General features: G+C 32.4%; 1 protein-coding gene and 1 non-coding gene across 2 annotated transcripts; one reads left to right on the top strand and one right to left on the bottom strand.

Annotated features, from left to right (window-relative positions):
• Window positions 1-13,835: 13,835 nt before the first annotated feature.
• On the bottom strand, window positions 13,836-13,942 carry LOC121216507 (small nucleolar RNA R71). The gene has a single exon (XR_005912688.1). It is a non-coding gene; the product is annotated as a small nucleolar RNA R71 (small nucleolar RNA).
• Window positions 13,943-15,040: 1,098 nt separating this feature from the next.
• Window positions 15,041-16,585, top strand: LOC107898276 (uncharacterized). Its single transcript, XM_016823797.1, has 2 exons — window positions 15,041-15,373; window positions 15,788-16,585. The coding sequence occupies exons 1-2, from the start codon at window positions 15,041-15,043 to the stop codon at window positions 16,583-16,585; spliced, it is 1,131 nt and encodes a 376-aa protein (XP_016679286.1).

Here is a 16,585-nt window from a genome sequence, read left to right as displayed (position 1 = left end):
TTGATGCAAGAATGTAAAGTGATAGCGTATGCTTCTCGACAGTTGAAACCGCACAAAAGCATTTATTCGACTTACGATTTAGAGCTTGCAGCTATTGTATTTGCTTTAAATATTTGGTGACACCATTTGTACGGAGAAAAATGTCATATTTTCACAGATCACAAAAGCCTGAAGTATTTGATGTCACAAAAAGATTTGAATTTGAGACAGCGTAGATGGCTTGAGTTGCTGAATGATTATGATTTGATTATTAATTATCATCCGGGATAGGCTAATGTCGTTGTTGATGCCTTGAGTAAAAAATCTATGTTTGCTTTGCAAGCTTTGAACACATGGTTGACGTTAATTGATGATGGTTCAATTTTAGCTGAATTAAAAGTTAGACCAACGTTTTTGCAACAAATTTGTGAAGCTCAAAAAAGTGGCGATGAATTTATTGCTAAATGAAAACAGATTAGATCGACACTAGATTCAGATTTTCATGTTGGTTGTGACGATATCTTGTAATTTAGAAACAGAATTTGTGTTCCGAGAAACTTTAATCCCATTCAGAAGATTTTACAGTAAGCTCATGATAGTAGTTTATCCATACATCCTGGTAGCAATAAAATGAACGGCGATTTGAAACAGATGTATTGGTGTCCAGGTATGAAACAAGAAACTTCAGAGTTAGTATCAAAATGTTTGATTTGTTAACAAGTTAAAGCCGAGCGTTAGGTACCTTCTTGTTTATTACAATCTGTGATGATTCAAGAATGGAAATGGGAACGAGTTACAATGGACTTTGTATCAGGATTGCCTCTATCTCAAAGAAAGACAGATGTTGTGTAGGTCATTGTAGATTGTTTGATGAAATTCGCACATTTCATTCTAGTGCATACAGATTATTCACTTGAGAAATTTGCAAAATTGTATATTTCTAAGATTATTAGATTGCATGGTGTGCCAGTTTCTATTATCTCTAATAGGGATCCACGGTTTACTTCTAGATTCTGGTGTAAGTTACATGAAGCTCTAGTACTCGATTGCATTTTAGTACAGTATTTCATCCACAGATCGATGGCCAGTCTGAGCGAGTAATTCAGGTACTCGAATATATGCTCCGATATGTTTTGGAGTTTGAAGGTAAGTAGGAGAAATTTCTGCCATTGGTTGAATTTACATACAATAACAGTTATCAGGCGAGCATTCAAATGGCACCGTACGAAGCTTTGTATGGTTGAAAATGTCAAATGCTACTATACTGGACTGAGCTAAGCGAGAAAAAGTTATTCAGTGTGTAGTTTGAAAGTGATACGTGATAGTTTGAAAGCGGCTTCTGATCGTCAAAAATCTTATGCGCATTTGAAAAGAAAAGATATAGAGTTTCAAGTCGGCAACTAGGTATTTCTAATAGTATCGCCTTGGAGGAAAGTTCTTCGATTTGGTCGACAAGGAAAGCTTATTTCGTGATTCATCAGGCCATATGAGATCATTGGGAGGATTGGGCCAATAGCTTATCAATTGGCTTTACCGTTAGAGTTAGAAAAGATTCATAACGCATTTAATGTATCGATGTTACGACGGTATCAATCAGATCCTTCACACATAATTTCACCTGTAGATGTTGAGATTCGGCCAGATATGACGTACAGTGAAGAACCGATCAAAATTTTAGCTCGAGAAGTTAAAGAATTGAGAAATAAAAGTATAGCTTTAGTTAAAGTTCTCTGGCAACAATACAAGATAGAAAAGGCTACCTGGGAACTAGAAGAAGCTATGAAGGTGCAATACCCGAACCTATTTTCTAGTAAGATTCTCGAAGACGAAAATTCCTTTAGGGGAGAGTTGTAATAGCCCATTTTTAGTGATATCAGAACAGTGGGGTTTTAGGACCACAATTCCGATGGGTAAATTATTATTTTATAGTCTATGGGATTATAGTAAGGTTGTATTAAAATTTCATTAAGAAATGTTGAAGTTTACATAGTTAATTAAGTAAAAAGAGCTAAATTGTAAAAGATGCAAAAGTTGAGTTCTATTAGTAAAAAGGGTTAAATGACTATGAAATCTTAAACTAAAAGACTTGAATGATAAACAGCCCATTTACATGGGATAGTGGATGTGCATGGCAAGGTATTAATGTAATTATGATACTTTTTCAAGGTTAAAATGACAATTAAACAAATTAAAATTAAACTAAATGAAACATTTTTTTTTCATCTTTCTCATTTCACTCCACCATTGAAATAGTGAAAAAAACACCATTTTTGGTGCTTTGAAGGTTTGGCTAGCATTGTTCTTGCATGTTGTCATTTTTTAGGTTTGTTTTTAATGATTTTTATGTTTTTAATATCGTTTTAGCTTAATCTAGCTAGCCCAAGGGTCAATTTGTAAAATGTTAAAGGTTGAGGGACTTTCCATGAATGCTTTTGATTGGGTTTTGATGATAAATTATAGATTATAAATCTTTGTTAAAAATAAACAAGTTTTGTTAAATAACTTTTGATGAAATTTGGAATTAGGGAATAAATTGTTAAAGTTATAAATTCTAGGGTTTTATTGTGAAATGATGGTAAGTATGGGTTATTTTAAGGTCCCTTACTTGTTTGGTTAACATGGAATTAGATTAAAATGGTTAGATATTAAGTTATAAGCTCAAGGACTAAATTGTGAAAAAGTTAAAATGTTAGGGGTAAATTGGTAATTTTTCATAAATGTGAGTTGTGGATTGAATTGGATGTTTAAGGTTAATTGAAGTACTTAATTTAATATAATTATCTATCTAGATCAAGATAAACCATGAACGGACCTAGATCGAGGAAAGGCGAAAGCTTTAGATTAGCTCGATTTAACTTCCACACCCCTAGTCATTGAGGTAAGTTCATATGAACGGTAATCACGTATATGTTATTTAAATTTATAGATATTAGGTTATTTATATTTCAAATGGATCGATATATGAACATAACAATGCTATGATGATTTGACGGATGTCGAGTCCCGATTGAACCTTAAGAATTCTTGGGATAGGAATGACATGTCATTAGGGATTTCATGTTTGGGGTGCTATTCTTGAATGTCCTACTGATGGCTAAGGTCCTGCATTTGTTGTGAATACTCCACAACTCGTGTGAGCAGCATCGTGTAACTTACATCCCGATCTACAGCTCGTGTGAGCAGCCCCATTTCACAGCTCATGTGAGCAATGATGTAAAGGAAAGGTTACGGTCATATGTAAAGGGACAATTTGTGTGAGCTTTCCTGACTATCCGATGAAATTCTAGATGGTTCAACGAGCAAGAAAAGAGATTGAAAAGGTAAGTATTCAAATGGAATTAAGCATAATCTTATGGAAGGAATGCATGAAATAAATGATTTATTCCATATGGAAAATGACTTATCTTATGGTTAGTTCATTTGAATTCTGTACAACTGTGCTAAATTGTGTACTGATGATGATGTATAGGCTTATGCCAAGCTTATGGTTTGGATTACACTATACTTATGTTTTATATTATGCAAATGAAATGGTAAGTTATGTTTTGATTTATACGAGCTTACTAAACATTATTTTCTTATGTAGTTTCTTATGTATATGAGTGGTTATGCTTTGTTTATGTTATTAAATGAAGTTAAGTTAAATGTTTTCGATTGTACGGTAATGCTCCGTATCCCTAATCCGGGGACGGATATGGGTTAGGGGTGTTACAGTTATACTTTGATTTCAATGTTAATCTATAATCAAATTTTAGATTAATTTCCACTGTAATCTTACTAAAACAGGACTCGAACACTACAAGAAATCTGTACCAGCCTGTTTTCAATGTTGTCAAAAATAGTGGTTTTAGGACCACGATCCGTCAAGCGAGTCAGTATTTTGTTGTTTAATTAATGTTTATGAGCATTTATTAGAGTCATAATAAAGTTTGTTAAGAAATTTTAAAGTTTATATAGTTAATTAGGTAAAAAGGACTAAATTATAGAAGTTGCAAAAGTTGATTTATATTAGTTAATTGAGTTAGATAGCTATGAAAAGGTGAATTAATGGAATTAGATGGTAAATATACCATGCATTTGGATAGTGGACAATTATGGACATGTTTTGTTAAATTTTTAGTTAACATCAGAAGGTTAAAAAGGTAAATTAGAATTAAAATAAAACATAAACAAAAGATGAATGGCTATCATCTTCTTTAGCTCACTCCACTGAAAAATAAGAAGAAGAAAACACAAATTTTGCATCCATAAGGTTTGGCCAAGCTACAGACCATTGCATGGTATGAATTTTTAATTCGTGTTTAGTAATTTTTATGTTTTTGTTATTGTTTTAGCTTAATCTAACTAGCTCAGGGGCCAATTCGTAAAAATGTTAAAGGTTTAGGGACTTTACATGAATGATTTTGAAGTTTTTTTTGTTAATTTAGTTGTTAGATTATTAATGTTAGTAGTTAAATAAAAGTATTTTGTTACATGATTTTTGGTAAACTTAAGGTTTAGGGACTTATTTATAATAGTAGTAAAATTTAATGGAATTAGGGTGAAATGATGAAAGTTATGGACTATAATGGACCCTACTAAAAATTGGCTAGCTTAGTTTTTCATTGGTTGTGGTTAAATTGTGAGTTTCGGGTTTAGGGGCTAAATTGTACAAAAGTTAAAATGTTAGGCTAATTTTGTAAAATAATGTTGGAAGGGCTTAATTATATAAAATTACTTATTTAAGTGTTGGAATAGTATTAATTGAATGAAATTACTATTTAGATAAAGAAACACAACAACCAGATTTGAATCGAGGAAAAGCAAAAGTATCGAAATAGTTGTCGACTCTACTTTTGCAACCGTTTTGGTTGAGGTAAGTCCGTACAAGGATTAAATTCATTAATTTATGTTTTGAATGTAATTTCAATAAATATTAGGCTATGTATAGTTAGATTGATATTTTTTTTGATATTTTAATATCATGGACTAAATTAAGATGTCTATTAAATTGAATGTTATATGTGAAAAATATACATTTCATGGAAGTATGTTTGAAATTGAATAATACAATGAAATTAAAGAATTTGGTTATGTAAAATGGTCCCATTTGAACCTTGTGAATACTTAGGATAAATGACATGTCATTAAGGGTTATACGATTTCGAGTGCTGGTCTTAGATGTCCTACCAATAGTTGAAGTCGTGCATTTGTTGCAGATTCTCCACATCTCGTGTGAGCAACATCATGTAGCTTAACATCCCAACCCACAAATCATGTAAGCAGGCCCATTTCACAGCTCGTATGAGCACATACAATTACATGATACAGTTACAACTCGTGTGAGAATTTCTCAAGTATCTGACGATATTCTAATTGGTTCAACGGGTGAATAAGGTTTAATTTGAGTATGTATGTATTTGAAAATATATTTGTTATTATAAGATTAAATGCAAAATGTTGGTATTTGAACTTGAAATGGAAAAGGTATTATTTGAAAACATGAGGGATGATATGTATATTGATTGCTTATTAAGTTATGTTTCACAAATTGGTTGGATTTAGATGCTTACCTATACACCTACTAACCTTGGATGGTGGTGTATTTAGGAAAGGAAACTTTGCTGGTTGGATTTATATGTTTATCTATACACCTACTAACCTTGTGTGGTGGTGTATTTAGGAAAGGAAACTTTGCTCATGATATAATGAAATTATGCTTGGGCTTAATTATGTTATATTCGGTAAGTTTTGTTTTCATTTATACGATCTTACTAAGCACTAGTTGCTTATGTAGTTGTTTTCCTTATTTTGTAGATCATCAGAAAACTCGACCGGTTGGAATCTCGATGGAGCACAATCACACTATCCATCCATCATTTTAGTAGTTTTTGGTTACTTTAGCAAATGGTTATAAATGGCATGTAATAGGGTTAAAATGTTATCTTGGAAACATGCTTTGTTTTGATTTGTGCCCAGCTTATTTGTGTCTATGCTATTTTGCCTATATGATATGCCTTCAGGTTACTTATCTATATGTTTTGGTTTTTGACTTGTAAAATGTATATGTAAATATATGTGTTTGGCCAATATGGTTATGCCTTTTTAAAGGTAGGTAACTTATGGAGGAATGGAATGAGTTTGAAATGGTTATTTGGTATGTTTGATATATGTTTAATGTGTGAATGTTGTAATATTGAATTTGAATGATTTGGTTTATGAAATGTGGTGTCAATAAGGGCACATTGGTTAGACAATTAGGTTCAATGTTATGACCATATTCATATTTTTGTGCTAATGACACCCAACTATGAATTTCCTACTTGATCCTTAAGTCTTGCATATTTTCTCATTCACATATTCAATTGGTTATTAAGTGACCAAGTCATTGAGTAATTCGCTTTGTTAAGCAACCTTGAAACTTTGTTTTTATCAAGGTTCATGTTCATCACTTTCTGAATTTATTTATAACCCTTAGGCATATCATCACTTACACATATTTTCAAATTTCATATTTTACTAGTTCATACATTACCATATATAATAATATCACATTTATTAGGCATTCCATGGCAACCGAATTGTACAATATATTACAAGGAATTAAATTACTTTATAACTAAGGCTTATTAAGTCATATCTTTCCAAAATCACTTATTTCTAACACTTTAATTCATAGAATTTGTACACATACATTACAATATCATTTTCATACTTTATGAACCATACTAACATAAGATAAGCATGAGTATCCAAGGGTACTTACCAATTGGATGCTTTTCTACTCAAATCCAAATTTTCAACCATTTGAATCCAACCTCACAATAGCTTGGAATACCATCCCTCATCATTTCCACATTTTCCATACACCAAAAATATAATAAAAATTAATATAAAATCTTTCCAAACTTTCTCATGCAACCAATTTCAATAATCAAGTTAAGAGAGGTGAAAAACATCATTTCTTACTTTTTCTTAAAGCTTTTTCTTTCTAGGTTCAATTTTCTCTTTCAAGTGCCATAAAAACCCTTGTTGAAAACTAAATATTTGAAGGTGGAAATGAGTTTAGGAGGGTTTTTCCAAGTGATTTTAGCAAATTCTCAAAGTTTGGATATTTAGTTTTGAAAAGTTATAAGAAAAAGCAAGAAAAATGAGTGAAGGAGAAGAGAGACTCCATGGGAGAGGGGTTGGTCTCTGCAACAAGGAGAAGGCTAATTGGGGTTCCTTTATTCCCTTTTTTTTCTTCTTTTTAAATCCCAAGTGGACTTAAGGCCCAAGTTTGCCAATATTGAGTTCAAACTTTATAAATTGTGGTCCACTAATCCAATATACGGCCCAAATGGTCCAAATTCATCCCACACATCAATTACATTACTCGATTAATATTTCGATCATAAAATTCTTGAAAAATGACCAAAATACCCTTATGTGTAAATATTATCATTTTACCCCTTTTTTCCTCAAAGCTCAATTTCTTCACAACAAGTCAACACTTAATCAGTCAAATTCCATAATTCATATTTGATAATTAATAAGAATCCTTTAAATCATTTCAAAATTTTCTTTCAAATTTATTGCATACTCTACCAAGATGGTGCTGTAACACCCAATACCCTGCTTGGTCGCCAAGCCCGAATATCAGGATGGCACACCACCATCTCATGTCATACTCATAGTAAATTGTCACATTATTAAGAAATCATCCTCTTTATCAGTGATCTTATAATTTTTTAGTCAAACATATACCAAACATATTTCAAATAAACTTATAGTAATAATTGAACATGCATTAGGATCAATTAGCAAAATTTCCAAGACAATTATGTAGGTATCGATACTATAACAAAGGTATCAATAACTCTCTCAAGTCGTATCGATACTATAACAATGGTATCAGTAATTCTCTCAAGTGGTATCGATACCACTAGGAAAATTGGTACCAAAATTTTTACTATTTCTCATTTTAAAAATCCAAACCTCAAAAATTATCAATACCTTTGCCAAAGTATCAATACTTCTGCTCCGAGTATCAATACTCGTGATAGGGTCTCGATACCAAATCACAATTCTGACTTCTTGCACATTTTAAATCACAGAATTATCGTTTTTACAACACGAATATCGATACCTATGCTTCAGACCAAAAAAATACAACATACATGAGCATATAAGTCATTCCAATAGGTATCAATTCATCATGCTATGATATCATCATCAAATAAATGTCAAAGCGGTCGTAATAACAGTCTCAAACATCGAAAGTGAGTTCAAATGATAATTGGCATAATACGATTCAATTCTTAAAATCCTAAGAGTAATTAAGGTATGGGACTTCCAAAGCATCACGACAAATATCATTAAAAGTCTACCACATTTCCTTATTCCCAAAACGTAAATAAATAACAATAACACCTACGAAAAAACGGAAACGAACTTGCTTGGATCACCCCTTGGAACCACATCGCTTACATCAAAACACTACTAATCTGCAATGGTGTAGGAAGGGAGTGGGTGAGCTTAACAAGCTTAGTGAATGCCTAGAACAATTATATAGCACAACCTCAACAGTTCCAACTTTAGTGCCATATTATTCTTACTAGTGCATTATTTACTAGTTCATTTACATGGTAATGATATTCACTTTTAAACATGTATCACATTACACATATAATCACATAACCTTTATGCATATATCACAATACTCATATAATTACATAATGTTTAAGCATATATAACAATACTCATACAATCACATAACATTCAGGCATATATCACAATACTCATATAATCACATAACATTCAAACATATACCACAATACTCAAAAACATGTTTGTAGATAAGTTGCATAATGGTCACATATCATATAAACACATAGCACAATACATACATATTCTTAATTTAAGATAATTTGGCACTTGAGCTATGAAACATAAAAGTGAGCTCTATCATCACTCATCGGATACACGGATCTCCAACACACCACATAGAGTCATAGAGTCAAAAATGTCCCAAATGTGAAACATAAAGCTAACACTCTCATTATTTCCCCTCACATGTCTTGTTGAATGGAGCTTAGCTCACATTCCCTTATCCCTCCAACATGTCCCAAGGCCTCAATGCCCAAAATCACTGTACATATAGGTGAGTACTCACAATCCTATGGCATGCCAACTATACCCAACAGTTTCAAGATCACAAGGCCAAAATATCTGAAATCAAACACATATCACTTACCGATTATCCGTGCATTATCACTGCATATTTGCATCTTTAGCAAAACACTGTCACTAACATTTAACATAAACATATCATGTACACATTTGCACTTTCACAACGGTTATCATAACCACATATCACATGTTATAGCATCTCATCTCAATTCACATATTCACAAACACATAAGCACATTATTCACAAGATAAAATAGGTATGAAAAAGCTTACACTCAAAATTTAGATTAGGGGTTTAGGATACTACTAAATTCCAAAATAACGCATTGAATCATGTCCACAAGCAATTATTCCAAACACTCACCTATTACACTTTCGTCGAAAAGCCGAAAGCTCAAACTAGGTTTTCCTTGCCTTTATCTCTACTCGTAGAAGGTCCTAATAAATCCAAAGCTTCAACACAATAATTCAAACAAAAGTACATTCAAAAATCATCTAAGGACTCACTACAAGTAATCCCATACATAAGCCTAAGTTATGTTCTCATGTAGCCGAAACCTTTAACATAACCAACTTGAAATCCAAATATCTTGATCTACACTTCATATTTTCACCCAAAACGAATTTCATTCATCTAATTATTCATCTATGACTAATTTTCAACCTTTCAACTAAAATAAAATACTCAATTCATGGTATCAACTTTTTTGACATGTTCTATGGCTATTTTCTGAAACTTCATTAAAACTCAAGAAATCTTTATTGAAACTTCAAAGTAAGTTTAGAAACCTCTTAATCATGTCAAAACTAATTGAACAACACTTTGAAACCACGTTTTTACTCAAAATTCTAAAATCCACCATTAACAATTCAATTTTTGGCTTTTATTCAAAACATGCGATTTAATGGCTTAAAACTTGGTTTTAAAGACTAAATAACATTTAAAACTAATGGGAAGATGAATTGTTACCTTAGTTGATGAAAAACTGAGCGTTTAGTTGAAAACTTGAAAAACTCACAAGCTTGACAATGGAGAAATCAACAATGATATTGGGTGCTTTTCTTGGTATTTTTAATGGAGATTTATGGCTTAAAATATGATAGATATCGAAAAGAATTAGGATATAGAATTCAAAATCGATTGGGGAGATTTGGGAGAACTATGGACGGCACAAGTATGAGAGGAGAACAAGACTAACATAAAAATAAAACTATAAATGGGGGTTTTAGGTTGGATTTTAAAATCTGATCTAATTGTCTCTTAAAAAATATAAGTTATGACTCTTTTAAAAATCAATCTTTTTTTCAAAATTAAAGGTAATTAAAATTCATTTTTAGAAATTGATTTAACTTTTCTAAAAACCATAGTAAAAAACATTATTGATAAACCATGTCAGAAAATTTCGAACACTTTAAGGCTAAAATTCCAAAATTACCTCTAAAACTCCTAGGCACTATTTTGGGGTGTTACAGGTGCCACATTTCTAATAAAAATATCGGGGGTGTTACACCTATACAAGTCTTGCAAAATATACAAGAGTTTGAGACTTGCTAAAATACTACACCAATTACAATTTATTCCCCTATTAACTTGTGCTATATTATAAATAAGACTAAAGTAAAAATGGATTGTTGCATATATGTCTTCAATGCTATCCCGATCCAATCTCCATAATCCAAGGAATCCAATTGCTTGATCTGATATGATCCGATCCAATTTTCAAGATAAGTTGCTTCAAATCGATTGATTTTCATAAATGTCTTTCATACTTCAAAAATATCAACATTGTTCGAAATCCAAAGAATTATTTTAACTAATTGTCGACTCCAAACATGGAAATTTACTAAGTTTGTTGCAATGCTAATCGTAATGGCCACTACCTTTGCCACTTTATAGGCCATTTTGAAAGCTTACCTCAACAATCTACCCCCTTTAGCAATTTTTTTTATCAAAACCAATTACAATAAGGAAGCTCGTCAACATTAACAAAAGATTCCTCCCCATAGTACAATCATATTAATCCATTAAACTTAATTTCAAACATAATCAAGAAAATTAACCATTAACGCCCCTTGACCATGTGCAACAATAATCAAAATACTATAATTATATCTAAGTAAGATGAGGATAAAAGCTTGTACATGACAATAACATCAATCATTCATCAGTAAAGTTCATCAACTTAATTATTAAAAATATTTCAAAAGGAATAACCAAATTAAACTAAAAGTAAAATAAAATCCCATTAAAAGGATGATCGCGGTCCTAACGTGTATGTGTGTCAAGGTTGTAAATACTACAAATAAAATAGCAGAACGAAGCGATGTTTGCAATTATACATTTCAAGTTGTAATATAGATGTGTTTACAATAGAACACTTGGGAAGTATTCTAAGGATCGTACCCAAGGGAAGCTAAATTAAACTAAATTACAAACTTTCACACAAACAGGTATAGTACGACATGCATATAATGAAAATTGATATAAGGAACATAAAGTAACAAGTAACAGAAACAATCAGAATCAATCAATTAAGCAACTAGAAGATCAACTTGTTGGATCTGGTGCCCTAAGTGTAGTATTTTTATCTGAGTACATGATAACTCTTGAAAAATGTTATATTTAAGGCCTCCAAATAGAATTAATTGGTTTTAATTAAGTGAATATATTTTCATTTTTAGGATATTTTTATAACATTACATAATAAAGCTTAAATTGTTATATAATGGTCATTATTTGTTACTTTTATCACTTGGGGTGGAAATGTGTGGTTTTGTGTGAACACAGGTGTAGAAAGAGCAAGAAGATAAATAGGAATACAAAGGAAGTGAATTATTGCCATGGCAAATGGTGAAATTGACTGCCAACAGATTTGCCATGGTAATTTCAAGAAGATGACTTAGCATTTTATCCAAGTCATTCTCAGCCAGTTGTGCGTGTGAACACAATAAAAGAGGACTGAAAAAAGTGTGTTGAGGTGGGACGAATCTACCCAATAAAAGAAAAACAGAGAATAAGAAAAACGGAGAAGAGAATTTTTGTGAGAAAGAGACTAGTAATAGAAATCCTCTATCTGCACAGAGAAAAACTCCATTGGAGAATACAAACGTGAAGAAGGGGAAGAAACATCTATCCTGGATTCACGTAGGATCAAAAGATAAAAGTGAAGCTGGAGTGTGGTGAGAAATCTTATAGTTCTACCTTTAGTTTTCTTGATTTCTGTTATTCAAACTTATTTAAATGTTGATGAATGATTTAAATTTGATGTTTACTTTGCCACCCATGAACTAAATATTTTCTGGGTTGGAGTTATTTGGGTGGATGTTTATCATCTTTAATGCTCATGATTTGAGATTGTCTATATCAATGTTTCATTCGATTTATGCCTATTTTAAATACATGCATGCAAGCTCTAGAGTTGATTGTATGTTATGTTCATAGATGTATTTTTAATTCTGAAAATGTTAAATATACTGGATCTAGAATCATTTGATGCAAGCAAATATTCGACAGAATATTCGTAGCATTCTAGACATAGATGTTGGGAGTTGTGCAGAGAAGAACATTCATTGAAGTTATTAATCCAAAGTTTTGTAAACATACAGTAACTTAGATTTTTAGCTTAAAATCTAGTTACCAAAACAAGCAGGTTACAGTAGTAACTCTCTGAGTAGTTGATCAGACAATATTTTTCCATGACATTATTTTGATATGAGCATTTCACCTAAATAATTCCAGCCTTATTCATTCAACAACAGAATTTCTCTTGCTTTTCTCTGTAATTTTTCACTACATTTTATTTGTCATATCAATTTTTTTTTGTTTTTAGCATTAAATTACATTAATTCATTATAATAACATCTTATTGAATTTAGGATTATTTCATGCTATTTAGTATAGTTAATAAGATTATAATAACTTAATCAATCTTTTACCAATTTCTGATCCCTATGGAGACTGTACTTACTTATCACTTTATTACTTGAATGACGTGTACACTTGAAAAATTGCATTAGTTATTTACACGTAACAAATTTTTGGTGCCATTGCCAGGAATCGACAGCATTGGTGAAAAGTTTATTTGTTATTATTCTTATTATTTTTGTTAGAACATTTAATTAGTATTTTATTTGATTTTTCAGGTTTGTACTAGTGCGTGAGAAGAAGTAGTCAAGGGGATACAGAATATTATTTTGATCTTGAGATTGAAAGGACATTAAGGCGAAGAAACAAAGCATTAAGAGAAATGGTGAGGATTATAAATGATCCAATCAGAGAAGATTATGTACTTTAGAATGAAAGGATTGTTGATATTCCTTGAATTTTAGATGAAAGAGATAGACTCATTAGAGAACATGTAATCAACACTTTGGGTGATCTAAGTCCAAGAATTGTTATGCCACATATTCAAGCTAAACACTTTGAATTAAAACCGGTAATGTTTCAGATGCTGCAGATGGTAAGGCAGTTTAGCAGTTTACTAACTGAAAATCCCAGATTAAACTTGAGACTTTTTCCTGAAGTCTGTGACTCATTCAGGCAGCAGAGTGTTCTTGAAGATGCCCTTAGACTAAAATTATTTCATTATTCATTGTGAGATCGTGCTAGATCATGGTTGAATGCATTACCATCAGGTACGGTGGCATCTTAGAATAAACTGTGTCAGAGATTTCTCCTTAGGTACAATCCTCCCAACATGAATGCCAAGCTGAGGAATGACATTACATCATTCAGGCAATCTGAAGATGAGACATTATAAGAAGCATGGGAGCATTTCAAGGAATTAATTAGAAAATGCCCGATGTGTGGTTTTCATCATTGGACACAAATGGAAATGTCCTTCAATGGATTAAATGCTCATACGCAAATGGTGGTGGATGCGTCTGCTAATGGGATGTTGCTTGACAAAACCTACAATGAAGCATACGAAGTTCTGGAAAGAATATCAAATAATGATTATCAGTACCCCACTACCAGAGTTTGTACTGGTAGAAGAGTTGCTGGAGCAATGGAACTTAATGCGATTACATCGTTAACAGCTCAGGTATTATCTTTAACAAATATGATTAAAACTCTGAAAAAACCCTCTATAGTGTAGGAGATGAAGGTTGTAGAACTAGTATGTGTATACTGTGGAGAAGATCGTGTTTTTGATGAATGCTTATCCAATCCAACCTCTGCGTATTACATGGGAAATTTTAATTGTAGCAACAAAAATCTCTACTCCAACACCTACAATCCAAAGCAACACCCAAATTTTAGCTGGAGTAATCAGAGAATGAGAAATGCCAAAACTGTTAATAGACAGAATGCGACTGGTGTACCACCTGGACACAGTCAACCAATGCCGCGGCAAAATGTGTAACAAAGTTTGTCATCTTCAACATCAGTAATGGAAGCTTTATTAAAAGAGTATATGGCTAAGAATGACGCGATTATTCAGAGCCAGACAGCTTCCTCAAGAACTCTGGAGAATCAAGTGGGACAAATTGCCACTGCATTAAGCTCCTGACAACAAGGAGAATTACCTAGTGACACAGAAAGTTCTAGATCTCAAGAAAAAGAACAATGTAAAGCCGTAACACTCTGGAGTGGCACTCAACTACAATGAGTTGTGAATGATACCTTGTCTGAGGATTAAAGTTGTGAAGTTCCTGAAATCACAACTTTTGAACCAGAAGTGGTACAAACTACAAGAGATGAGAGTAGACGAAAGCATACAGAAGCAAATTCATCCTTCCAAGCCAATACAAATCTATGACAAGGCAACCTCAACAAATGGAAGGAAGGCCACTGCCACATTTTCCCCAACGTTTCCAAAATTTGAAACAAGATGCTTAATTCAAGAAATTTCTGGCGGTCTTGAAGCAATTACACATATATATACCTTTGGTTGAAGCATTAGAACAAATGTCTAACTATGTGAAATTCATGAAAGATATCCTATCCAAGAAGAGAAAGTTAGGGGAGCTCGAAACTGTGGCACTTACTGAAGGGTGCACAGTAATGCTGAAGAACAAACTGCCACCAAAATTAAAAGATCCAGGGAGTTTCACTATACCCTATTCGATTGGAAACCATTATGTAGGCAAAGTGTTATACGATTTAGGTGCAAGTATCAATCTAATGCCTATGTTTATTTTTAGGAAACTTAGGATAGGAAATGCAAGACCTACTACAATCACACTACAACTAGCTGATAGATCATATGTCCATCCAGAAGGTAAAATTGAAGATGTACTGGTAAGAGTTACAAGTTCATCTTTCCAGCAGATTTTATTATTCTAGAATTTGAAGCAAGAAAAGAGGTACCTATAATACTTGGATAACCTTTCTTAGTAACTAGTAGAACATTGATTGATGTACATAAAGGTGAAGACTTAGATGAAGAATGTCATGCTGTAGAATTTGTTGACATTGTAATTCAGGAAGAATTTGTAGGACATATGCACAACAATTCTAATGCAGACTCTGTCAAATTAAATGAAATAGATGTGACTAAATAATCTGAAGAACAAATGAAAACTAAATAATTTGAAAATGGATGCAGAAGGAGCTTTGAATCATTAGATTTATCGAGTTGCTCTTTCAACCTTACTCACTTATCAATAGAAGATCCACTGGTGTTGGATTTGAAGCCATTACCTGCATTTGAAGTACGCTTATTTGGGAGAAAATGATACATTTCCTGTAGTTATTTCTGCCAAGCATACAATAGACCAGAAAATGCAATTACTAGAGGTCTTAAAGAAATCCAAAAAATCTTTAGGATGGTTAATTGCGGATATCAAAGGAATTACCCTAGTAATTTGCATACACAAAATAATACTTGAAGATTGTCATGGCAAATCTATTGAATGGCAAAGGAGACTGAATCCTGTCATGAAGGAAGTAGTTAAAAAGGAAATTGTCAAATGGTTGGATCTGAATATTATATACCCAATTTCTAATAGCTCTTGGGTGAGTGTACCCAAGAAAGGAGGAGTCACAGTAGTCAGCAATGATAACAACAAACTCATTCCCACACGTACTATCACAGGTTGGAGAGTTTGTATGAATTATCAAAAGCTCAACAAAGCAATGAAGAATGACCATTTCCCTTTGCCTTTTATAGATCAGATGTTGGACACACTAGAAGGGAAAGCCTTTTATGTTTTTTTAGATGGATATTCAGGGTACAACCAAATTGCCATATCTCTTACTGATCAAGAAAAAACTACATTCACCTATCCTTATGGACCATTTGCTTTTAGAAGAATGTCATTTGGGTTATGTAATGCCCCAGCAGCATTCCAGCATTGCATGATGGCAATAATTTCTGACATGGTGGAGAAGTTCCTTGAAGTATTCATGGATGATTTCTCAGTGTTTGGTGACACTTTTGAAGATTCCTTAAAAAATTTGGAGTCTGTACTTTCCATATGTCAAGAAACAAATCTGGTGTTGAATTGGTAA

Source organism: Gossypium hirsutum, chromosome D04, assembly GCF_007990345.1.
Source record: "Gossypium hirsutum isolate 1008001.06 chromosome D04, Gossypium_hirsutum_v2.1, whole genome shotgun sequence".
Lineage (NCBI taxonomy): Eukaryota > Viridiplantae > Streptophyta > Magnoliopsida > Malvales > Malvaceae > Gossypium > Gossypium hirsutum.
Note: the sequence above shows the minus strand (reverse complement) of the source record. Positions and strands in the feature narration are given on the sequence as shown.

Coding starts and splice junctions, on each gene's coding strand:
- LOC107898276 (XM_016823797.1), top strand. CDS start 15,041: ATGTCTAACTATGTGAAATTCATGAAAGATATCCTATCCAAGAAGAGA. Junction 15,374..15,787: donor GTAAAATTGAAGATGTACTG/GTAAGAGTTACA, acceptor CTGCATTTGAAG/TACGCTTATTTGGGAGAAAA.